Source organism: Fusarium musae, chromosome 5, assembly GCF_019915245.1.
Source record: "Fusarium musae strain F31 chromosome 5, whole genome shotgun sequence".
Lineage (NCBI taxonomy): Eukaryota > Fungi > Ascomycota > Sordariomycetes > Hypocreales > Nectriaceae > Fusarium > Fusarium musae.
Window position 1 is genome coordinate 2,625,830 of NC_058391.1, and position 23,509 is coordinate 2,649,338.

General features: G+C 47.2%; 9 protein-coding genes and 2 non-coding genes across 11 annotated transcripts; 6 read left to right on the plus strand and 5 right to left on the minus strand.

The window, feature by feature from the left end:
• Positions 1-285: 285 nt before the first annotated feature.
• Positions 286-1,988, minus strand: J7337_007218 (uncharacterized protein; the record flags this gene model as incomplete). Its single annotated transcript, XM_044824872.1, has 3 exons — positions 286-1,640; positions 1,693-1,819; positions 1,869-1,988. The coding sequence occupies 3 exons, from the start codon at positions 1,986-1,988 to the stop codon at positions 286-288; spliced, it is 1,602 nt and encodes a 533-aa protein (XP_044680529.1).
• Positions 1,989-2,790: 802 nt separating this feature from the next.
• Positions 2,791-2,907, plus strand: J7337_007219. The gene has a single exon. It is a non-coding gene; the product is annotated as a tRNA-Leu (tRNA).
• Positions 2,908-2,993: 86 nt separating this feature from the next.
• J7337_007220 lies at positions 2,994-3,106 on the plus strand. Its single transcript has one exon. It is a non-coding gene; the product is annotated as a tRNA-Thr (tRNA).
• A 3,322-nt stretch (positions 3,107-6,428) lies between these two features.
• On the minus strand, positions 6,429-6,748 carry J7337_007221 (uncharacterized protein; the record flags this gene model as incomplete). The annotated part of the gene is given in 2 exon segments (XM_044824873.1): positions 6,429-6,723; positions 6,738-6,748. 2 exon segments carry the CDS (start codon positions 6,746-6,748, stop codon positions 6,429-6,431), a joined length of 306 nt encoding a protein of 101 aa, XP_044680530.1.
• Positions 6,749-10,017: 3,269 nt separating this feature from the next.
• On the plus strand, positions 10,018-10,491 carry J7337_007222 (uncharacterized protein; the record flags this gene model as incomplete). The annotated part of the gene is made up of 1 exon (XM_044824874.1): positions 10,018-10,491. One exon carries the CDS (start codon positions 10,018-10,020, stop codon positions 10,489-10,491), a length of 474 nt encoding a protein of 157 aa, XP_044680531.1.
• Positions 10,492-13,182: 2,691 nt separating this feature from the next.
• On the plus strand, positions 13,183-15,086 carry J7337_007223 (uncharacterized protein; the record flags this gene model as incomplete). Its single annotated transcript, XM_044824875.1, has 7 exons — positions 13,183-13,307; positions 13,357-13,406; positions 13,481-14,145; positions 14,194-14,390; positions 14,438-14,650; positions 14,703-14,728; positions 14,779-15,086. 7 exons carry the CDS (start codon positions 13,183-13,185, stop codon positions 15,084-15,086), a joined length of 1,584 nt encoding a protein of 527 aa, XP_044680532.1.
• A 164-nt stretch (positions 15,087-15,250) lies between these two features.
• On the minus strand, positions 15,251-16,459 carry J7337_007224 (uncharacterized protein; the record flags this gene model as incomplete). The annotated part of the gene is made up of 1 exon (XM_044824876.1): positions 15,251-16,459. The coding sequence occupies one exon, from the start codon at positions 16,457-16,459 to the stop codon at positions 15,251-15,253; it is 1,209 nt and encodes a 402-aa protein (XP_044680533.1).
• Positions 16,460-17,174: 715 nt separating this feature from the next.
• J7337_007225 (uncharacterized protein) lies at positions 17,175-17,648 on the plus strand (the record flags this gene model as incomplete). Its single annotated transcript, XM_044824877.1, has 1 exon — positions 17,175-17,648. One exon carries the CDS (start codon positions 17,175-17,177, stop codon positions 17,646-17,648), a length of 474 nt encoding a protein of 157 aa, XP_044680534.1.
• A 944-nt stretch (positions 17,649-18,592) lies between these two features.
• On the plus strand, positions 18,593-20,474 carry J7337_007226 (uncharacterized protein; the record flags this gene model as incomplete). The annotated part of the gene is made up of 3 exons (XM_044824878.1): positions 18,593-18,839; positions 18,890-19,370; positions 19,418-20,474. 3 exons carry the CDS (start codon positions 18,593-18,595, stop codon positions 20,472-20,474), a joined length of 1,785 nt encoding a protein of 594 aa, XP_044680535.1.
• Positions 20,475-20,977: 503 nt separating this feature from the next.
• Positions 20,978-21,509, minus strand: J7337_007227 (uncharacterized protein; the record flags this gene model as incomplete). Its single annotated transcript, XM_044824879.1, has 3 exons — positions 20,978-21,024; positions 21,075-21,146; positions 21,200-21,509. The coding sequence occupies 3 exons, from the start codon at positions 21,507-21,509 to the stop codon at positions 20,978-20,980; spliced, it is 429 nt and encodes a 142-aa protein (XP_044680536.1).
• A 745-nt stretch (positions 21,510-22,254) lies between these two features.
• On the minus strand, positions 22,255-23,358 carry J7337_007228 (uncharacterized protein; the record flags this gene model as incomplete). The annotated part of the gene is made up of 1 exon (XM_044824880.1): positions 22,255-23,358. One exon carries the CDS (start codon positions 23,356-23,358, stop codon positions 22,255-22,257), a length of 1,104 nt encoding a protein of 367 aa, XP_044680537.1.
• Positions 23,359-23,509: the final 151 nt, after the last annotated feature.

Here is a 23,509-nt window from a genome sequence, read left to right on the forward strand (position 1 = left end):
ACGCAATCGGGTAGTGGTATCCTAAAGTTGGAGTTGATAAGTTAGATAGATAGTCGGATGCGACAGCCGTTAGTTAAATCATGCCGGGGGCCGGGTCAAGGAACCGATAAGTAACAATAGTAATTTCTATGTTTCTGTTACTTACAAACAAGTAAATCTAGAACGTTCATTATTCCTTCAAGAGTCCCCATACAGCAGGATCCATCGGATGCATAATGGCAAGTAATATCTCACAATTGCTTCCTTGGATGCTCCCTCCGCAGCCAGGCACACCATCCTAAAACATCAGGCCCAGTGTCGAGTTGTGCAGTCAGCGCATCGCAGAACTAGCGTGCTGCCGTGGTCTTCCACGTATGTTCCAAATTCAGCACCGCAATGACGGCACTCATCCCACTCGTGCATTGTGTGGATTAACGCATTAATCTTGTTGGTGATCTCCCATTTTCTGTCAATCTCATTCTTCTTCTCAGTCCTCACCATCTGTAATTCCCTCTTGATCTCATCTCGTCCTTTAACGAGCGCCGAAATTTCGCTTTTCTGGGCCCTGATAGTTTCGTTCATTCTGTCTCGGTCCCTCAGAGACATGCCACTGTTTCGTTGTCTCTCCAGTTCAAGGTCTCTCTTGGTTTGAGTGAGTTCTTTCACTAGAGTTGCTGTGTGCTTTCTTTCTGCCTCGAGGGCCTCTGACGCTTGGGCGAGTTTCGCGGTCAAGTCTGTTGTCACCTTCTGCTCGTCTTTGAGGGCATTTCGAACATCGTCTCGTGCAAATTCCGTAATGCTGACCCTGCTACGTTTCTCGAGTTCGAGGGTTTTCTTCAGCTCGTCGTTCTCTTGGGTCAGAATCGACGACACTGTCTTCTCTCTAGCCCATCTGGCCTTGAGCAAGCCACTCTCGGATTTTGTAACTCTAAGCTCTAGTTGGAGTGTCTCAATTATTTTAGCGCTTTCCTCTGCTTCAATTTCCGTTGAAGATTTCTTGTTCGCATCACTTATTCCATGTTCATCGCGATTGACTTGAGCGGGCTTTTTCGCCGCAACCTTCCGGAGTTCTTCATTCTCGGCTGCTAAGGTTGACAACCTACCACGCAATGAGTCTCGCTCAGCAGCAATATCTGCGTGGCTCTGTCGTAGTTCTTCCTGCTTGACTGGGACAACCGATATCTGCTCTCTAAGTTGGTCTCGCTCACTGGAGACTGTTATTACTTGTTGTTTGAGAGAAGAGACTTGGAGTCGGAGGGCCTCAAGCTCAGTGGAGCTCTCTTTCTTGATCGATGGAGCCGTTGTTGATTTCGTTTGATCTCCATTTTGTTGAACCGTATCGTCTTGCTCTCGGAGCTTGGGATGAAAACTTTTGAGCATTGTCGCATGGTCGAAGCCGTCAGAAGTTGTTAGAGAATGGAGGTGCCCTCTCGCAAGAGTAACAAGTAATCTTTGCAGCTTATCGTCCTTTGATTTCAAGACCATGGCGGCAGTAAAAAGGAAAGCCGAATCGAACCATTTTCCTCCGAAGACCTTCTGAATGTTGTCTCTAGCAAGCTCGCATAGCTTGGGAACGCCATATTGCGTAGCGATAGCACAGATTTGAAGGTGGCAGGTTAATACATCGCGCATGAAGTGCTCCGGAGCTGGCGAGCCTCCAACTGATACACGTGGTCAGCCTTGGCCATGAACAACAACGAGCGGACTTCATACCAGCTTGCAGCACACTTGGCAAGTTTCTCTGGTCGACTTCGTAGCAACCAGACTTGAAGAATTCAACCATACAGTTTACTGTGTCCAAGGAGAAGTCTTTGACGGTGACAACCGGATTCTGAGACATCTACAAAGCGTCAGTTTCCTTGCAGAGTATGAGCTATGGAATATCACACTTCTTGAGCGGCATCGAGAGAAGCTGTGAGCTTCGGGGACTGCGCTCGCGCGATAGACTGTGGAATAGCAAATGCAAACCCCTGGCACAGAAAGGTCAGAGCTAAAGGTGCTTCTCCCATGCTGGCAAACATTTGCCGTCACGCGGCTGGAGTCTTGTAAGAGGATCGCGGAGGCGAGATCGAGAAATTGCAGGCGATGAGAAGGCAAATCTTTTCTTGAGAAAGGAGAAATTGTTGTTGGCGATGAAGAGCTGAAGTGGGGCTGAGGCAGAGAGGTCAAGGGGGGAGGCACTGGCAGCACCTTCCCCCTGCTTGATGGTAGAGCTCCTGAAATTTTTGTCACCTGATAAGACTCTAACCTCGCTAAGATCGAGGTGGTGCTCAGTATTTAAATTGGCATAAAATCCTAAGTCATGAGAAACGATTAGCTTCAGTGTAGTGAACTTGCTCTGCCTACACTTGAATGTCGACGCTACATATAAATGGGAAGAACTGCATGAATAAGCTGTGTGTCTCGACCTTCCATAACTACCTCTAGCTGTGGTAAGCTGCGATGAAATATTAGAAAACTCCTTTCGGGTTATGAAACGCACAGCCGATACTCAATGCTGGTAAGTCTTGGGGCAACTCGAGAGACAGAAGGTGGTCGCCGCGTCGCATTGCAAAGCTAGATACCCTGCAGAGCATCCATCTCAGTCACGAATAAATGCCAATAATCTTTAAATAACGTTCAGCCTTGAGCTCTGCTCTTGTTGACATGTACCACGCGTCACTTTTATTATTGAAAGTATAACCATAAGGCAGCTTGTGCCCGATTCCCTGGCTGCTCGAAGTAATCTTGACTACACCCCAACGCTGAGTCGAGTCCCCTACCTTATGGTCCATAATGAAAAGCAACCAAATCACTATCAAATAACAACAATGCTAGGTGGTGTAGTTGGTAAACACCCCCTCCACGGTGCCTCTTCTGAGGATCGTTCTGTAGCGTGCTATGGAGGCTTGAAGGAGGGTGCCACAGGTTCGAACCCTGTCCCGGCAGTACTATCTTTTTGGAATTCCTATATTTTTCTCTGTCTACTATGGTTCATATTGAAAAATAACTGTATCACTGTCAATTAATAACAATGCTAGGTGGTGTAGTTGGTAACATCGTCTCCACGGTGCCTCTTCTGAGGGTCGTTCAGTAGCGTGCTACGGAGTGAAGGAGAGTGCCGCAGGTTCGAATCCTGCCCTGGCAATATTCTTTTTGGATTCTGAGGATATTTAATGCTACCATCTCTCCTTTTCAGTCTATCTGCATGGAACTGGCTGTATAGAATCTTCCGGCCTGTGAATAATATGGATATCTCCTTGTTGGTGATCAAGTCAGCTTGCTTTGGCAACGAGCTACAGAGTTTGTCTATCTCTCGCTTCTATATGATCTCATCATCATTTCAAAACCCTCCCTCGGCTGAGGGGATTCTCTATTGCTGCATGACCAGAGCTTCAGCAATGGCAAAGCTTTCCCGTGAATCGGTTGACACTGCGACGACAGTGTCACTATGTTATATCTTGAGAATACACGATGATGTCGTTGATAGTGACTGAAGTTCAGAAGTCTGGCTCTGACTCTGTAATTTAAGGAAATGGGCTTTGTCCTTGCACTTTAAGAGCATGATTAGGGCTACAGAAGTACCTTCTGCGAATTGTTATCAGTAGTGACAATGAGAGGACTTTTTGAGCCCCCATCGGAGAGTGTACGCTTTGGTGTGCCTCTCATGCGCTGACGGAAGATTGAGGTTGTGGCAGTAAACGGAAGTCAATCTCGAGGTTGAACTTTCAGGTTCAAGTGACGACTAACCGAGCTACTGCGCCCGCGGAGACTTGATTTGATACAACGGAGAAGGGTTGTGGAATGGCGGGGCCGAAGTCAAGGGCGTGAACGAGGTTAATAACAGTCACGTCCGATAGTCGCTTAGGTAGTGCTGTGAAGTTTTGAGCGGTGTACCTTATCCATCATAGAAATAATTGACTGGAACTCTAGCCTCAAGCCATTCCTGTCCTGGCTAAGGTTTAAATCACAGCACCGGTTAATAGCAAAATTGCTTGAAATTCATTTTTTATTTATATACTAAATCCGTTAGTTAGTCTATTAATATTTTTATTTAGCTAAGTACTTAATAAAGTAACTAATCTGCTATTTTTATTATATTAAAAATAGGGAAATGCTATTACTAGCTAGTCTTTAGCGCTAAACCTAGCAGTCAGATTATAACTAGTAGCTATAACTACCTAATTTATATTCCTAGGATATTAAAATACCTATATAGTTTAGAAATATTAATACTATACTTATTACTTTAGAACTATTAATAGTCCTTATAGACTACTTCTTTAGTATATTCTTAAGTTCTAGTAATAGTAGTCAACAGACTTTTTAAGGTAGATATTTAGAGAAGCTTTTATATGCTAGGTATTATTTGCCCTGTAGTTAATTTAGGACCACGGACTTGAAATTGCCTGTCGTTGGGGTTTGAGTCGATTATAGAAGGTATTGGACATTAAATTGGTTTCAATGACATGTGATAATCGCGATGTTGTGGTGCGGCGTTTGCGCTATCTTGGATCTCGAGATAGGTAATCTTATATGCTAAGCTTGATATCTGGTGGATACCTTAATTAAAACCATGTCGCCGACAGGAGCATGTAATCTTGCTTTATGAAGTCACGGTCCTGGCGCCCCCGCTCGGGTACGTACCCCACTCTGCTTCCAGGCAGTTCGCGGAACCTGCGGAGGGCGCCTTCCAGGTTCCTTCGCTTTCCCCCACCATTATAATCTGGCGTATGCAATCGCCATTGCAGGGCAGGAGGAATCCCACCCTCTCGACTCTCCTCGACGCGAGAACTCACATCAACCATTTCAATATCTCCGGCCTGGATCTCGAATAAAGATACTGCATTCAGCGCAGCATGTCTTCGCTGGCCCTGAATGAAAAGTAGTGAGCCGTATTTCGACTCAGCAGACAAGACAGAACACAGCTCAAGTACGGAGTATCCTATATATTGATGCTGACAGTGACGTAATCAAACTATTCTACATCTCTAAGCTTTGGTTCGATAAGACTGCATGCCCCTACGACGTCAACGCCTCCGCCGAGCCTGCTCCTCCTATCACTAAGATCATCAACATCAACGAACGTGTCCATCTATGGCTGAGCCCGCTTCTACTCTCGCTGGTTGACTGGCCCCTAAGCGCAGCGTGCCTTGAGGCCTACCTCAGGAGCGCGCTGAGCGACGGTGATAGTCTCGCGGCATATCTTGACAGCGAGATGAAAACACGGGAGGGAAAGCGTAGGCAGCGTGCCAGACATCACAGCATAACCATTCTACATAGCTAGCAAGGTCAGCTCGCCAGACATCCTAGCATGACCATTCTATAAGGTTAGCTCGCCAGACATCCTAGCACGACCATTCTATAATGTCAGCTCGCCAGATATCACAGTATGACCATTCTACAATGTCAGCTCGCCAGACATCCCAGCATGACCATTCTATAAGGTCAGCTCGCCAGATATCCTAGCATAACTATTCTACATAGCTAGCAAGGTTAGCTTGCCAGATATCCTAGTATAACTATTCTATAAGGTTAGCTTGCTAGATACCCTAGTATAACTATTCTATAATATTAGCTTGCTAGATATTATAGCATAACCATTCTATAATGTTAGCTCGCCAGATATCCCAGCATGACCATTCTATAAGGTCAGCTCGCCAGACAGGCAGAGGAAGCAGAGGGAGCGGAGGGAGTCTTGTAAGTAAGGTCCTTCTTTGGTCTTAACGGTCACTGACATTAAGCTATATAAGCCAAGAACATTCTGAACCCCGACGAGGTTGGCATTTCCACCAGCCGCTGGGCCCCCGGCAATTCTCCCACCAACTCCTCCAAGTCAACCAAGCCAGCTGTTGACTTCAAGGAGCCTGAGAGTGGACAGGAGCATGACCAGGCACAGGAGCAGGAACAGCATCCTGTTATCGCTCCCTCTCGACATGCGGTCAACAGAGGAAAGAGAGGTGCGATGGGAAGTTGTAAAGTCTCTGCGCGTGAGGTCGGAGGGGGTGAGAGAGGAAGAATGAAAGCCACTTTAATGTCCCCTAAGAGATATGTTGAGGTAGATAGTTATACAGCTCTTGCGAGCCTTTTAATAAAATAGTGAAGAAGATAAGCTCCCTCTAAGCTAGCTTCTTGACCTCCTTCTCAGGCTCCTTAATCTTAGGAGTGGCTTTAGGGGCCTTAACCTTAGGTTTAGGCTTGCTTTTAGGCTCAGAGGCTGAGGCAAACTTGTACTTAATAGCGCAGTTAGGTTATATAATTTGAGGTTTATTATAGAAAGAAGTGTATCTGTCTGGTATTACCAGGGGTTATATTAACCAAAGGGTAATTATTTATCAGCCTTGCTAGGATTTGTAAAATTCCTAGCATTCTCTCTAAGAGAGGAGTGTGTACTATCAAGCGATGGCATTCCTCCGGTTCCATCGTTCGAGAACCTCTTGCTCATCTTCGTTCTTCCCCGAATATGGCACTTAGATGTTGAAGGCTGTATATTTCACGACTTCGGAGTCGACGATGGCCTCCATATCCTTATACGGATTTTTGACACGTGTTGCTGACAGGTATTGTTCAAACTCCAGTTCCTCCAGTTCCTCCAGTTCCTCCAGTTCCTCCAGTTCCTCCAGTTCCTCCAGTTCCTCCAGTTCCTCCAGTTCCTCCAGTTCCTCCAGTTCCTCCAGTTCCTCCAGTTCCTCCAGTTCCTCCAGTTCCTCCAGTTCCTCCAGTTCCTCCAGTTCCTCCGGTTCCTCTGGAGGGTTCCCCTGGTTCCTTTATTCGAGAACCTGTTGCTCATCTTCGTCGTTCTTCACTGTACGTGGCACTTGGATATTGAAGGCCGCACATTTTACGACTTCTGGGCTGATAACGGGATAGCCTCTATATCCTCATACGGATTTTTGACACGTGTTGCTGACAAGTTGGCCAGAGAATAGGTCTTGTTTGAAAGCTTTATCCTCCGGTTCCTCCGGTTCCTCGTTCAAAAACCTCTTGCTTATCTTCGTCATTCTTCACTGCACGTGGCACTTGGATATTGAAGGCCGTATATTTCACGACTTCTGGGCCGGTAACTGGATAGCCTCCATATCCTTATACGGATTTTTGACACGTGTTGTTGATAAATTGAACAGCGGAGAGGCGTTGTTTGAAGGATTTATTATCCCGTCGGAATGAACCGTGATTGTCGGCGTTGTTACCTTGCTCACCAGCGGGAGCAGTGTTGGTATTCCACTCATCAGCGGTGCCAGCGGTGCCCGCGTTGGCAGTCCACTCATCGGCGAGAGTAGAATCGGCGGCTGGTTCAGATGCCCGCCTCTTCGGGAGATATATGAAAGAGGATGGATGCTGGATGAAGGAGGAAAGTTGTTGAAATGCTGGAGAGGGGAGAGGATTGTTGACCAAGGTTGGATGCTGATTGAGAAGGAGCATCTGGACTCGAATGTCATGAGGGAGGTGATACTTAGATAAAAGTACTTTCCGTAGTAGAGCCGGCACCCCGCGCCAGGGTGCGTACCCCACTCCCCTGGCTGCCCTGGCTGGGGCCTCTCTTTCCTTCGCTGACCTCGCTGCCGGGCATGCACATGACGTCACCTTTGCTCGACGGCTTTTAGTCTGAGGAAAAGTAGTTTCACTGTCTCGGGAGTGAACATATTTCTTTTTACCTGGCATTCAGTCCACCAAAGTATCCGAGAGATGCAGGGAACTCCCAACTATACAGCAAAGTCATTACATCAACATCGCTATCGGCCACTTATGTCACCAGGGTCAGAATATGACGAAGCCCGGTACCGAAATAGAGGGAAGGACCTAGCTATCTGAAGGTTACAATGATACGACGAGTTGAGAAGCTTCCTGGTATCCCCAGAGGAACTTGTCGTGGTCAGTCACTTCCAGTAATACCGCCTGCAAATGGCCAGCCTGGCCAGTGGTTTGAGACAAGCATTTCATCTGTATGAGCAGAAGAGATATTCCACTGTTGATGAATGTGGAAGATGATCAAAGTGCAATATTCGGTATACTGCGACCCCTTCAACCCCTCTGTGTCATTCATGCTCTAACCACAATCGCATTCAGACCGCCCTTATGTCTATAAATGCCGACTTTGCGTGATTCGGAAGATCAAATTCAGGCGACCAAACACGAGCGTTATGAACCTACACGACATATTCCCGCACCTCAAGAACCTACTCAACATACTCCCTGATTTTGAGACAATAATTGAATTCAAGCGACCAAACACGAGCGTTGCGAACCTATACGATATATTCCCACAAGTTATGAACCACATCGCTATAACAACGCCTTCTCAGATCACAGGAGCAGCGGCCAATTGATGGGGGGTACTTTGATTGGCTCGCTTCTCCACCAGCGCTTCCCTCGACTGCAGGATCTTTAATTTAGAATCCTCAATTTCTTCCTCGAGTGTAGAGGCTGTTCTCACTCTGGCCCTTGCCTAATTATTGGTCAATAATGAACAATTGATCGCCCTCAGGCTAATGGCCCCTTCCATGAGACTAAGATGCAGCTGCCCATAATATGGATTCATCTCAAGCCCTCTCTATTTATTATCCACTCCCTCCGCTCCCTCTGCTCCCTCCGGCCCCTGCCCGGGTACGTTACCCCACCTGCATTTTCGGATCCTGTTGTCGATTTACGAAGATTTGCCAAAACTTAGCTCAACTTTATAAATCCCCCTCTTCAGCTCTTCTCACTTCTTCTTTAAATACTCAAACCGACATCAACATCATGCCTAAGAACAACGATCCCACTCGCATAGCTCCAAAGCTAGCTCCAAAGCACAACTTGCCTTCTACGCTGAAGGTGCCATGCGTTCTTCGGATCAATGGTACAGTATCTTCTTACCTTACCCTCAAGATATACCCTACTGACTGTACACCGCAGTACAAACTGGCCCGCGGATTCTATCATTGCTGAAATAACTGGCTACGTACCATTGTCCGTGGCGAAGCAAACTTCGATATCTCAACCACCCATAGATCATGAAGACTCCGATGCCCGCCCACAGAATCCTCACTCCGAATTGACCGACGGCCGCAACGAGCCCAATCGCAGCGAGCCGATGATCCCACAATATTCCACACGATGAGTTCTCAACCTTTCAAAATCGAGGCATAACAGAAAAACCTGTCTCTTTTATAATTGGACCGACTATTGCAAACACAACAACGGCCGCTGAATTACAACGCTATGTTCTGTCTGCTGATTTACTCAGCCACGAGTCTCAACTGCAGCTTCCATTATAATATTCACGTTACGGCCCACTCAGAGAGGCCGTTAAGTCATCGCCATGTCCAGACGACTTCCTAGATGAGTGCGACGCTTGTCGCATCATCAAATCAGATGTTTTCAACTTTTGGCCAGCCAACGCGGAGTCCGTCTCCAGCGTTCAATCCTTTAACGACGAACTCTGAGAACTATATGTAAAATAAGAATGGGCAGAAAGGGGTGCTGTAATGAGCAAGCTGATGATCAGAGACTAGATCTGTCTTAAAAGTCGTATACTAAGAGGTTAGGAGATGTCAACAAAGCATTTTCAAATAGCGACGTAGTGTTAACTGTGACATACTTGCTGGCTCCGTAGTACGTGCAGTACATATGAGCGTGACGCTGATCAACATTTCCTAGGTTCTCTGTGCCAGAATAAGCTCTCAGCCACCAGTCTCAACTGTAGATAACACTTCTAGCCCACACCTTAGACATCAACATTTTGGTTGGTCCCCATAGCCTTTCGCAATTACTAGTTGATATGCAGTCAATCACAATGGTCACTAAATAGTATATGTTCACTCAACGTGCACATTCATAGCCCATGGATCATCTTCATTAAATTCTTCAAGTGCGCTATGCACTATCAAGTCCCCAACCAAACAAAACTGCCTTACGCGGCTCCATCCTTGCCCTTGCCCTTATCCGCACGTTTGACCTCCACCTTTGCAACCCGGCCAGTCTCATGGAGGTTCTTGTAGAACTTCCTCAACTGTGGTGCCTGGTCTCCTCTTCCTTGTCTTCCGTCGTCTGCCTGCTATTTTCGCCTTCTACAAGCTCATGCCCGACGTCTGTACCAACTGGAAGGAGGCTCTATTCATGGGATACTTCGGACCTATCGGTGCTGGTGCTGTCTTCTATGTTGAGCATGCCAGGCATCTATTCCCCCACGAGGGCGAAGGTGATGAAGAGGAGACGAACCTCGTTCGTGCAATGGGCCCCGTTGTCTACTTCCTGGTTCTCTTCTCCATCATCGTCCACGGGCTTTCTATCCCAGCTCTCAATATCTTCTATCACTACACTGGAAAGGCACCTATTCGGGAAGATGCTGTTGAGATGAGACGCCTCTCTGTGCGAGTTGCAACTCCTCCCAATGCTATCGCAGGAGACAAGGATACTTTTATTGCGTACAACCGCTTCAGTCGTCATGTGGATCCTAGTGCAGTCAACCTTCCATCCACAAGATCTCTGGACGATCACTCGGACGATGAGGATCTTGGCAAGGGGCAGAAGCCCGGTATCGCGTTTGTTTAAGCATGTAATGTTATTGGTTATTTACAAAGTCCTTCTTTATGTATGTTCTGATCTTTTGGAGAACTGTCAGTCTATATGTCACATTAGACAATGCCACTCGTTTAAGAATATCTAGCGTCGTCTCTCCTACCAACGGCTCTTCTGGCCTTTTTCTATGAGCCGAAACCTGTCGTAAGTCTATTGAAACTCTCCAGGTACTGGTTTGTGGCTACGAGGGTATCGCAAGTAGCAATGAGAGCGATCTGGAAGGGCCTTCATTTGATACCGCGGTCCGCAATCATGTCTTTCTTCTTAATTCATTGCAAACTCGCACAAGATCTTGTGGCAATGGCGAAGGCGCTAGCTGATGGCGATAGTGTCGCAGATCATAGATGATAGTTAGAAGGAATCTGGATCAGAATAAGCAAATAATAGGCGCAGCAGCATCGAGATTATCGGGCTTCAGTTTTATCTCTTCAAGGGAGGCAAGAAACCTTAGGACCTTTACCCTAAGTGATAAGAAGATTTAGGTAAGTTTAGCAAATTTCAGTAGAGCTTTTGACCAGTTTATTATAACAGCCTAAATTAACTTCAGTAGCTTTATCCCCCCACGAGACTTAGCAGCCAGTGTGACATCTTGATTCAGCCGCAAGAAGGCAAATGACGAGAAGTCAATGATCGGCTATTCTCACGCAATCCACATGTTCCATGCCGCTAGTTCTAGACTCAAGTCAAGCTGGACGGGGAGTTCAGAGGAAGGTGTGCCAGCTAAGGCACCAACTTGCACGAGCTGAACAAACTATCTAACGCCATGTGTTGGGACGGGGAGTTCGAGGCTGCCACGGCGGAGCGTCGCGGTGGGCTAACGGCTCCTCGCCGTGGAGGCCTCGTAATCACGACATTTAAGCTAAGCGTTGCGAATTGGTGTTGGCTTGGCCTTAGCAAGGGTGGTTAGCGTTGGTGGGAGAGGTTCTCGACTGGAGGTGATAGGATCGAGCGGTAGCTGCGCTTTGGAGTTATCTGATCGTGATCTTGGCTTTTAAGTGCCGTTTACGACATGCTGTGCGTCTTCATGGCGTAAAAGCCATCTGTGGTCGTATTTTACGGTGTAAAATGGCTGAGTTGACGCGACTTAATGGATGCCGTTTAACGTCGCCAAACGTTCGACACGATCCACTCCGATGCCACCAGCCGGGTATACCAGGTAAGATGCACTTCCAGACTCGGGCAGTCGCCGATTAAAATTATTTCTCATTCAGATCACCTCAAATTCCTGCGAGATTCCGTATGTGGGGGTAAGCACGCATTAGTTTGTGATAAATCTCATCAGCCAAGCTAGACAAACCATGTTCTAGTGGTGAGAATTTGAGGCTGGAATTGCGACATCCGAAGCGACAAGGGTCAAAAGGAGGAAAGAATACTCGGATTATCGGTGCGGAGTCACTAAATGTCAACCCGCGTATGCATGCTCGGTCAGACAAGAGGCTTGGTCTCGTGTTCAAGGAAGAAGCAATTATGTTACCAATTCGGCGAGAATGTCTTGTCGTACTTGTCGTTGGTCATCGCGTACTGCACAAGCTCTTAGCATGGGGGTGATCTCTGCTTTTTTAAGCTTATCGTATCATCAAGACAAGAATTCCGTCATTCGGAACTCGTGGAATTGGACGGTTAGACCGATGATTCCGACGCTAGGAGCATGATTTCAAGGGTTGGTTGGGAAGGAGCGGCGGTCCCACAGTATAAAGCTCAGAATAAGCTTAATTTGAGTTACGTTCATGTGATTGAACGCCCGGTAGACATTTTCTCTCTCTATTTCAATTATTTCTTATGTCGCTAATGGTTTTGATGGGCCGTTTTTAGAATCCGACGTTACTGAACTCCCCGCCCGACTTGTCTCTTGTCATTTCCCTTGGCATTCTTACGCCAAGTGCGCTGAGCGAAAAGTTTCGAGCTCTGGCGGGGAGTTGATCTGGGCTACTGTGATAGAGTTCGACACCATGCAGGCGCCTCACGGGGAGATGGTGGTAACCCAGGATGATGATTGGGCTCTCGTTGATTCGGTGAGTCATTTATTTTGCTCGTTACCCCCACAAAGTTGTGACACTGGTTGGTAATTGAGATAAGCCAAGATGTCTTGGGTTGGTTCGAGGACGGGGAGTTCGAAGTGTTGCAAGGATGGGCTGTTGATCCTCGACACGGCGACACCATCTTGGACCGTAGTCATGGTTCATTAGTGTCGCCGCTGTCTTTTTCTTTTTTCCCTGTGGCACTTTATTGAGCTGGAGGCACGTTGTGAGGAGAGGAAAACGTACTGCTAGGAGTCAAGGAAGGTGGCTTAAGGGTCGTAAAACCCAATATTTATGTGAGTTTAGATGACTTCCAGATGCCTATTTTCACATTTTTAAAATATTCCTGAGGTAAAGAAATCTACGTTTGTAAAGAACTATATAAATCATTCTCTAGATTCATTAAATAAACTCTACCATTCTCTTCGTAAAGACCTCCCAATCCATCGGACACATTGGAGGCGCGCAGCCCCGGCACTTGGTGTATTGCGTGCTCACTTGGCTTGCACGCCAAGACCATCGAGACCGACACCAACTCTAACCCTTTTCCCCTTGGCGAAGGCTTGGGCTGATAGAAAAGGGAGACACCAGAACACTTTTTCCCTCTTCGATGCAGTCTTCACCAGTATCTTTACCGATCGCGAAAATGGGCAAACTTGACACTGTCTCACCAAAGTCCCACTCGGACTTCCCTCAGCCTCGAGAGGATGAGGAGTCTCTCACCCTTCACAAAGATTGGAGTCTGGATGAGGAGAAAAGGGCTAAGCGCAAGTAAGTAATCTTTATCTTGCATCAATTGGGCCCCTTGCTGACTCTGTAGGCTTGACCTCATCATCATGCCCTTGTTAACGCTTGGCTTCTTCTGCCTTCGTACGTCCTCCCAATAGCAATTGAACCTCCTCACCTAACAATTGAACGGTTCAGGCTGACCAATTAACAATTAGAACTCGATCGAGGTAACATCGCCAATGCCCTGACCGATAACTTCATGGAAGATGTCGGCGTCACCCAAAACCAGTTCAACGTCGGTCAACAGATGCTCTCCCTCGGCATCGTCCTCTTCGAAATCCCCTCCAACATGATTTTGTACAGAGTAGGACCAGGAAAATGGTTAACTCTTCAATTATTCCTCTTTGGAACAGTCAGTACATTCCAAGCCTTCCAGAATAACTACGGATCCTTCGTCGCAACACGATTCCTCCTTGGTATCACCGAATCTGGTTTCATCCCCGGTGGACTCTGGACCTTGTCGACATGGTACACGCGTAAAGAAACTGCTAAGCGTGTCATGTTCTTCTACTTCGGAAACCAGTTTGGCCAAGCTTCTAGTAAGCTCTTGGCCTATGGTATTCTCCATATGCGTGGCGTTGGAGACAAGGCTGGCTGGTTCTGGCTCTTTGTTCTTATGGGCGCTTTCACTGTTCTTAGCGGTGTTGTTCTGGGCTGCTGCTTGCCTGACTCCTTCAAGAATCCCCGAAGCACATTCCTACCCAATGTCAAGATCTTCAACGAAAGAGAGCTGCATATTCTCCAGACACGTGTTCTTCTTGATGACCCTATGAAGGGAAAGAAGAAGAAGAAGATTGGCCTTGGTGCCTTCAAGAAAGCTGTAAGAGTGTTACTTGAAACAATAAACACACTCGACTAACATTGATAGTTCTCCAACTGGCGCCTTTGGGTTCATGTCATCATCACCCTTACTAATAATGGCCCGCAACGTGCTTTCGACACATACAGTCCTTCCATCGTCAAGAGTTTCGGCTTCCAGGGTCTCACTAGTAACGCCCTCGCATCAGTCGGTCTCTTCCTCCAGATCCCTGTTTCGTGGTCCTTCAGCTACGTTTCTGATCGATTGTGAGTAAGCTTCCGTCTGGAAAGAATCAACGCTAATAGTTTTTCAGCAATAAGAGACCAGAGACTGTCATCGCGGGTTTGAGCATGCACCTGTTGGGTTATGTGTTCAACCGTATCTTCACGGAACTCGGACGAAGAGGAGTCAGCTATTTTGGCGTTGTCTGGACTCAGACCTTTGGTACCTTCTCACACCCTCTGAACATCGCTTGGATGTCTCTGGCCTGTGACGATTCAGAAGAACGAGCACTCGCTATGGCCATGTAAGCCCTCCGCATCCCAGCAATCATGAATCTTACTAATCATAACGCTCAGGGTCATTATGGGAGCGAACATCGCAGGTAAGACCAACCAAATCTTAACTAGATCGGTAACTAATAACATCACACAGGTATCTATGGTGCCCAGATCTTCCGATCCGACGACAAGCCCAAGTATCGTCGTGGCTTTACTATCAACATCGTTGTCCTTGCAGTTGGTCTCGCTCTTGCGGTCCTTCGATTCTTCGACGACAAGATCTGGCGTCGCTCCAAGGTTGCCGAGATCCAGCAGCAGCTTGCCCGTGAAAACGGCGATCTTATTCAGAGCGATGAGAAGAGTCAGAGTGATGCTGGGCAGAAAGATGACCGTACACCCACGCTTGGTTTCGAGAAGCAATCTCCTGCTGAGCTGAACCCCATCGCAAAGCCAACCCAGTGATTTGATTTACTGTCGCTGTCTTTATGTTAAGTCTTAGGTAAAGGTTTTGTGAATATTCCTAAATCTAGTCAAATGAATAGCTAGCTCTATATAAAAGTCTTACAAACCCATATCATGTTTACAAACTTGTTAAATGTTATATACTTGAGAACCTGCAATGATCCCTAAGTCGAGCCTGACTTAACGGTTTTGTAAATAGAATTGTAGCCCGTCAACGACTTCTCTTCCAACTCCGCAAAGTCTTGTCCCTTAAATCTCTCAGGATCAAGAGCCTCTTTTGTCTTGCCTCTGACTTCTTCTCCATCAATGATCCTTGTCAGAAACTTGGCTGTACCAGCGGCATGCGTAACCCAGACTGCAACCGCCATGAACAGCCCGTCGACCGACTGAACCCTTCCAGCAAGGGGCATATTGTCCGGCGTCATACTAAACACTCCGTTGAAATAATTCCCATTTTGAAATTCTCGGGCTGCAGCAGGAGGAAGTAAACCTGTAGCAAGGTCGAGAGGTTGCTTGAACCAATCAACCCATTCTCCTTTAGCCGAAGTATCTGGTTTGTATCCAATGGGTGCGTGATCATAGCTTCCGATGCCGAAATTTGCACCGTGATCGCGAGCGTACACATGATGTTCCGGCCAGCGAACGAAGGAATTCTTGTGAGGAAGTGGTTCGTGAGGTTGGGCGTGCATGTAGGGATGACCGACGGGGATGACGGGGACAGGGAATGGGAGGTTCGATGAGAGACCTTGGGTCCAGATTCCAGTTGTGATGATGACTTTATCGGCAGTGAGATGACGCGATGTCTCGTTCTCAGCGACCTCAATTCCTGTGACGCGGCCGTCCGAGATGGCGAGTTGCTTTACGTCGGCTTCCACGAAGTTGACTCCACACTTCCTTGCCTCTTGTTGATACCAAGTTGTTATTCTCGCGGCATTTGCTGTCCCATCCCTCTCGAAAAAGACCGCCTGCCCTTTGCCATCCTCATTGACTAACTCTGGGGCAAGTTGATGCGCCTCCCTAATACTCAACATCTTAGCGTCAAGCCCAAGCTTATTCGCATCCTCACATCTCGATTTGAGTCGTTGAATACCCTCATCTTGGAATGCAATCTCTAAACCACCAACTCTGTCGAAACCACCGGGAATTTTGACGTATTCCGAGACAGTATCGATTGCAAGTTTGGTGAGGATCTCGGATTCATTGAATTGGCCGATGAATCCAGGTGCTATTCCAGATGAACCAAGAAGACTAGTGAATGAACGGTCGATTAGGGTTATGGCTCTTGGGGTTGAAGATTGGGAGATAAAATAAGATACGGCTGAACCAACAATTCCGGCGCCGATGATGATGACTGATTCAGTTGGTTGAGACATCTTGAGGTGATTGTTCTTTGGCTGCAACAGCTAATACTGGCCATATCTGTAGCTATATATCCTTCCATAGAAGACTTACACGCCCAGCAAAGTCAAGTCAGGCAAGAGCGGAGACTCAAAGGGCGCATCGGGCGGGACCGTCGGCCAATCGAATCTCCTAATTCTTCACTTTTCAACGACATGTTGGCCCACTAACTACGCTGAATTGGGCCCTCCAATTCAAGCTAAGAACTCCACAAACTAAAGAACAAGAAATCAACGCGCCCTTGCAGCGGGGGCCAAATCTGGTACGATTTGGGCGAGAGCCGCTTTGATGTCTGTATTCACGTAACTTGGCTAGCACGGATGGGTCAGCGATGCCGAGGGCAGCGACGGTCTTGATATGATTACGCGGGATTTCGGGTGTCAGCAATAAGACCTCCCTAGGCTCAATTAGATGCGCACAAATGCGAGAAGCGAGACGCGAGACATGATAGCGTGTCTTGGCAATACTGCTGAGTGAGATGTTAGATCTGTTGTCCGGTCTGTTGTCAGAATCGAGCTTATATCGTACCCGAAAAGGCCCCATGCATTAACATTCAGTCTGGTGACACATCGCTTATACCTGAAGGTTGCAGGAGCGTTCTTCAGTATATAAGCATGCCTCCGAGCCTTGTGTCTGGCTAAGTTCAGCAACATTTTTGAGGCTGATATCATCACGCCTGACAACGCAACCATGGCCTCTTCACAGACCAACGACGTGAAATCAGCCATCGAGGCTACTGTAAAAGGCTATCTTACATCCTTTATCGACGCTCGTGTTCAGAACAATCCCTCTCTTGTCAACCGAAACGTCACATCGGACTGTGCACGATCTTTGCTTCCCTCCACCTTGGGCGGCGGCTTCACTATGACAAACGACCAATACCTTCACGTCTTCACCGAAGGTCTGAAAGCTGGCGGCATGCATAAAAACACCATCTGCGACTTGATCATTGATGCTGAGGCCCGGAAGGCAGCTGTCACGACTGTTGCAGAGTTGGTATTCAATAATGGCGAAGAGTTGAAGCTGGATTTCTCATGGTTTCTGCACTTTAGCGAAGATGGGGACAAGATTTGCAAGATTGTTGAGTTTGTGGATAGCGATACGTTCAAAGGTGTTAAAGGAAGAGAGGCAGAGTTGAGTGGTGAGGCGCAGAAGGATGCGTAGTCATGTTCAAACTAGAAGTTATAAGACTCTTAGAGTCTGTTCTTAGACTAGTTTTAAGATATCAGAGTAGTTATACTTTCTACCAGTAAAATTCCATGTTGTTTATCCGTACTAACGAATATCATTTGCTGACCATTACTGACCTACAGAAACTTTAAATTTACATGTATCAAAAGTCAAAATTCAAGGCGAGAGCTAAGGCGATGATGAATATGTTTGAGGGGTGTACTGACTCTGAGGCTTATGCCCGTAAGAGATTGATTGCTCGAGAAAATTTTCTGGATGGTAAACATCTATATCGCCTGTATTTCTATCACTCATGAGCTTGAGCCAAGCAAGCGTGGCTGCATCTAGGCTTGTCTCGATATTGGCTGATGCTCGATCAATATGCCAAAGCCTTATGACATAAATAGATTGGAACTTTGGAGTCCAATCATGATTATAACCTAATTCCCTTTAGATGCATTCGGAGCTTATCAAATCCCCGTGCAGGCCATCCGAAAGCTTCAAAAGTCCCCGAATCGGCCCATGACGCGCCGTCATGACGCAGTTTCGTTCAATACTCCATACACTTCAACGGCACTTAACAGATAATGCTATTATCTGGGCCTTGAGAAGCACAGACTGTTCTGCTCAAAATAAGGTTCAGCCGTGGACGGATATACCCGATATATCTGCGAAATAAAGTTTACTGAAAACCGTTGCTTGTTTCAGATGAGAATTTCAGGATGTTTGAAACTCTTCCAAGGAACTTTACTAGAGATCGTCATTCGTAAAGATGGATCTATAATTTTAATTAACTTTCATAACAATTATCAGCTGGTATAACAGCAGCATGGTCGGAAGAGCAGATCGTCTTGTGAAGCTTCACCAATTTGCTTGTTCTCAACCACAGTCTTTTCTTTCGTTCTTTTTGTTTTTATCACATTCATTACATTAAAAATATGGTCTTGACTTATTTCCTTCCTTTCATCTTATGGGCTTGTCTGGGACAAGCCACTTTGACCCCTCGCAAACCGTTCGACACAGCGTTCTACGTCTTCAACGGAGCTTGGCCATGTTCCCAAGATCAGCTCAAAACAATCTCCGGTGCCATCGACGAGGCACATGATCTCGCCAATGCAGCTATCAATGTCCTTTCAAAGTCTGGCTCTGAACAGTCGATCGCCTTCGGCTCTTGGTTTGGCTCGAGTATGTCTCTCTATAAGCAAGATGATAACCAGTCTAATAATGGTTCAAAGGCAACGGCACTCCTGATCGAAGAGACATCATTCTCAAGAGACACTTCCAGGCCGTTCTGGAGAATCTTGTCCCATCCACTGCCGCCGCCCAATTTCGACTCTCCCACAGCCCGTTCCTGAATCCCCAGCAAGGCTTTACCATCACTGAGTCTTCTCTGGTCTACGCCTGTCCTCCCGCTTCTGAGCCACTATGCGATGGCAATACCGTGGCAGCTGTTCAAAGCGCAACTGGCTCTCGGGCAGCAGTATTTGGGGCGACGCTTCTCGTTCTTTGCCCTGATTTCTTCGAAAACAAGCCTAATCTCGATAGTGCTGTTCAACTGTGGAAAACGGAACATACCCTGGGTGATAATCTGTCGCGTGGCTTTGCACTCGTGCATGAAGTTCAGCATATGATGCAAGCGACTGAATCAGAAGAGGAACGATGTGATGACTTGCAGGACCCGTTTGAGGCTAATAAGGACTGTTATTCAGCTAGCTGGTGAGTTTGAAATTGAGATTCTAAAGCCTGTTGCTGATATAGCTTAGCTGTTTCCGGCTTTCCGATGCCCAAAAGATCAAGAACGCTCAGAACTACGCTATCTACGCACTTGATGTATTGGCTTTTCCTGATACTGCGGGATCTCCGTCGTCTTCATGTAATTTACCGCAGAAGCGTGAAGAAGTCCCCTTCTTGAACTTCTTCAAGCGTCAAGCACAGCCACTACCAGAATCTGTGCCGCCTGCTCCTTTCCACAATACTTCCGCAACATTCGTTACCCTCCCAAAGACTAGCACGGAACCTTTGTCCTCCGAGGTTCCTGTAACTCCTACTAGCAACGTTACCACGCCAGGCGGGGTTCCTACAGAGCCGGTTACATCTGATAGCCCAATCACCACTTCTTTCATCGAGACCACGACCACGTCCTCAGCAGCACCAACTATTACAGTCAGCGGTGGTGCCACAGTTGTAGTACCTGTCGGTGCCGTCGTTTTTGGAGGACCTGGTGGCGGTGTGATCTCTGTTGGTGGTGTCTTAATCCCCGTTGCTGCTGGTGCTGTCGTGACGGCCAAGCCTGAGGATGAACAGAAGCCAACAGATCCAGATGACAAGTCCGAAGAGCCGACCATCACTTCAACTCTAACCTCTACTTCTACGGAATCAGAATCATGCAGCGTGCCAACTACGACGGCGACGTATGGTTCAGAAGGAAATGCAGTCTGTAAGGATTTGTCAGGGATGAGCAACGATCAGCTCTTGCAACTCATCCCAGAGTTTGGCCAAGTCAGCTCTTCAGCTGAGCCTGTACCAACCTCTACACCAGGCGCTTCCAATACTTCCGCCATCATCTCAGATACGCCTTCACCTTCAACCTTCTTGACGACACTATCTCCTAAGCCAGAAGTTCCGACATCTACTGTAAACACGACTTCAATCCTAGTGACAATTCCAGCCAGTGGCTCGAGTACTCTGGTGACTGTACCAAGTATACAGACAACTGTCCCTTTTATCGGTGACACGACAAACTGCAACCTAACAAATGACGCGGTGAGCGAATGTCAGAACTTGGTCAATGGAAAGAGGGCTTGTCTTTACTCTCAGTAAATTTGCCTGCGATTCTGAGACACTCTGTTACTGACTTGGTTGTTAGGCCCAAAGGCTTCCTTTGCGTTGCTGATTGTCCAGCCGGTGATCCTTGCCCGCAAACCTGCCAGGCAATGAACTACAAGGGTGGTTATTGCAGCAATGGGTTAGTTTTCCACAGACGAGAAAGGGTTCTTGACTAACGAAGATTGTAGCACCCCCTCGTGTGTCTGTTCTAACGATGATCCTACTGCTTGATCAAGAGGCCTTGATTCTTCTCTCGCCTCTTTGCTTGAGGGTGGCTTTAAGGGTTGCCAGGGATAACAAACTCTGTATAGTCATGAAGACATTACTCTAGACAGATATTTCAATAGGGATAAGGTGCACAATGTCAGCATAAGTCTAGCGGCTCAGAATAGTATTTGAAGCAAATCTCGAGATGGGTATGAATGAAGAATCTAAATTCCTAGGCTATCATATAGATTTCTGTCAGGGTGCAGCCATTGTCGAGAGGCTCTGACGCTTTACTCCTGACTGGAGACGATCTCGACAGCTGTTTTTTCACCGAGGTCTGTGTAAAAGTGTTTAGCCACAGTTATTCCCAAGATTGCTAAGACTTACCGCCTGCGGTATAGGAGAGAAGCTGCTTGCCGGCGAGAGTCAAAGGGCCACCCTCTTCGTCAATAGAGTTGTCTGCAATCTCCATGTCAGAAATGTGAAGCGAATAAGACCACGATATCACAAACGGGCAAATCTGAGCTGAGGCCCATCTTCCCCTTCCTTCACTAGAACCGGATAGAGTTCCTGTGCCTGGTCCTTTCTGAACCAGACAACAACTGAGGCAGGCACTCTAAAGTGGTTCGTTACCTGGCCTGCAAGCTTGCTGCAGCCCAAGGCCCAGTCACCGCTGACAAGAGTATCTCCCTGAAGCTCAAATGTGGCGGCGGAAGACTTATCGCCGACTTCAGCGGGGCGGATTTCATTGTGGTCGTGCTCTGGCTTGGCTACGTGTTGGCCATCAACGATGATGACGAAGCGCTCCGGGAGGGAAGACATTCTGAAAATTTGTAGAGCTGCGAGGCTTAAATGAGATTGATAGACTGTTGATAGACTGTTGATAGAATTTCTTAATGCGTTAATGAGATAGACCTAAGGTCAAGACGGGAGTGCTGATATTTATACTTGTCAAAAGTCCTCCACCTAATGAAGCAGTTGACCTCCTCATTGTGACACTGGATATTAGTAGAGCCGCAATGATCCTGTAGCACAAATGCACGAACCACTAATTATCATACGAGTTCCAAGAATATTCTACGGCCAGAGTCTGGTGCAACAGTTATCAATTGTAATACACCACCGGTCAAGTTTCAATTGTTCATTCGGACCGAGGTGCAACATTCTTTGTTACGAAGCCATGGCGGTGAGTACTTGAATTCTCGTCGGTAGTTACTATCGTGACCTCGTGTGAACACTGTGAAAGATTGGACAAGTTGACTGGCCACGTAAGGCTTCTGTGTCCAAGCAATTTCCAGGTCCATGGGTTATTACACAAACACCAGTTTCCTTTTCAACCACAAGTAGTTGTCGTGATAATCACCGCCTTGGGAGTTTTCGTCTGCCCAGTAGGACTGTCCCCCCGAGATTCAGCACAAGGAGTTGAGAAAGGGCCTCGTTACGTACACCTTCCTGGGCGGTGAGCTTAACAGATACATTGTGTATTACCCAGCCCTCATACCATGATCAGATGACGGGAGCTACAACGTATCTCTATGGTGCTGGTGATCAAGACAATAGCTCGTAATCAACTAGACTTCTGCTTCATGCTCTCTCGATATTTCAACATCCATCTCGCCGACTGCGCCACAACAGCGTCGTGATTTGAAACTGGATTAAATCCCAATCTCTTCCTAGCCTTTTCAATGCTGTGAGTCTGCGTGTAGACGCAGTACTCAAGCGAGACTCTTCGCAGCTCAACAGGGGGTCTAGCTGTGTTGAGAGTGAATATCCAGAATAGCCACTCTGCCGCAAAGACTGCCACTATCATCACCCAAGCAGGCAGAACGATGATATCCTTGGAGATGTCTTTACCTCTTGCTGTTTTCCAGATAACTCTTGTGTGATGCCAAAACGGCACTGGAGCTCCATCGGAGACGTTGAATGCTTCTCCATCAACCTTGCCGGATGCACGACCTGGGTCCAAGAGCGCTTTTGCTGCAAGCGCATGTGCTATCGCATTGTTCCCTCCAGAAACAACTTCCATGAGATTCTTCCCGTCTCCAATCTGCACGAGCTTCTTATTTTTGCACATGTCAAGAACTTCAACCATGCCTTGGACATGTCTTTCTCCATAGGCGTGACCGGGCCGTAGAGTGACGGTACGTAGTCTTGAGCCATTAGCTTCCCGGACCAGACGATCACCAATTGCTTTTGTCCGATTGTACTCATTCGACTTGTCGTGGGGTGACCAAAGAGGATATGTCTCGTCAGCATTTGTGTGAGGCGGGTTGGCATATGCATCAACGCTTGATGTAAAGACGAACGCCTGAACAGCATCACATTCAGAAGCAGCCGTAAGCAATACTTCAGTGCCCTTGACGTTTGTCGCGTAAAACTCGCCTTCGCGATTCATAGGCAACGCTGCGATCGGAGAAGCACAGTGAAAAATGACTGTAGGTTGGATCTCGTTGATAGCTCTTCGCACAAATTCACCATCAGAGATGTCTCCCTCGATATACGACACATTTTCGTGTCGGTTTCTGGATATGTCGCGGTCCAAAACGTAGACCTGACCGCTTTCGTCATCTTGCAGCAATTGTCTCGTGAGATGAAACCCCAAAAAGCCGCAACCACCAACGATAAGGCTAGAGCTGATGAGAGGTGTCGAGATCTTTCTTATGTCAAACATTATTCAGATTCTGTTGGTGGAAGTGGTAGGTTCTAGGGAGAAAGTGTTATTTCTTGGTATGGGCGATCATTTGGAGTGGCTGCGCTGCTGCTTACTCCGACGGATCCGTGGTTACATCGGTCTCCAAAGGATGGATCTCTGTCAATCTCCG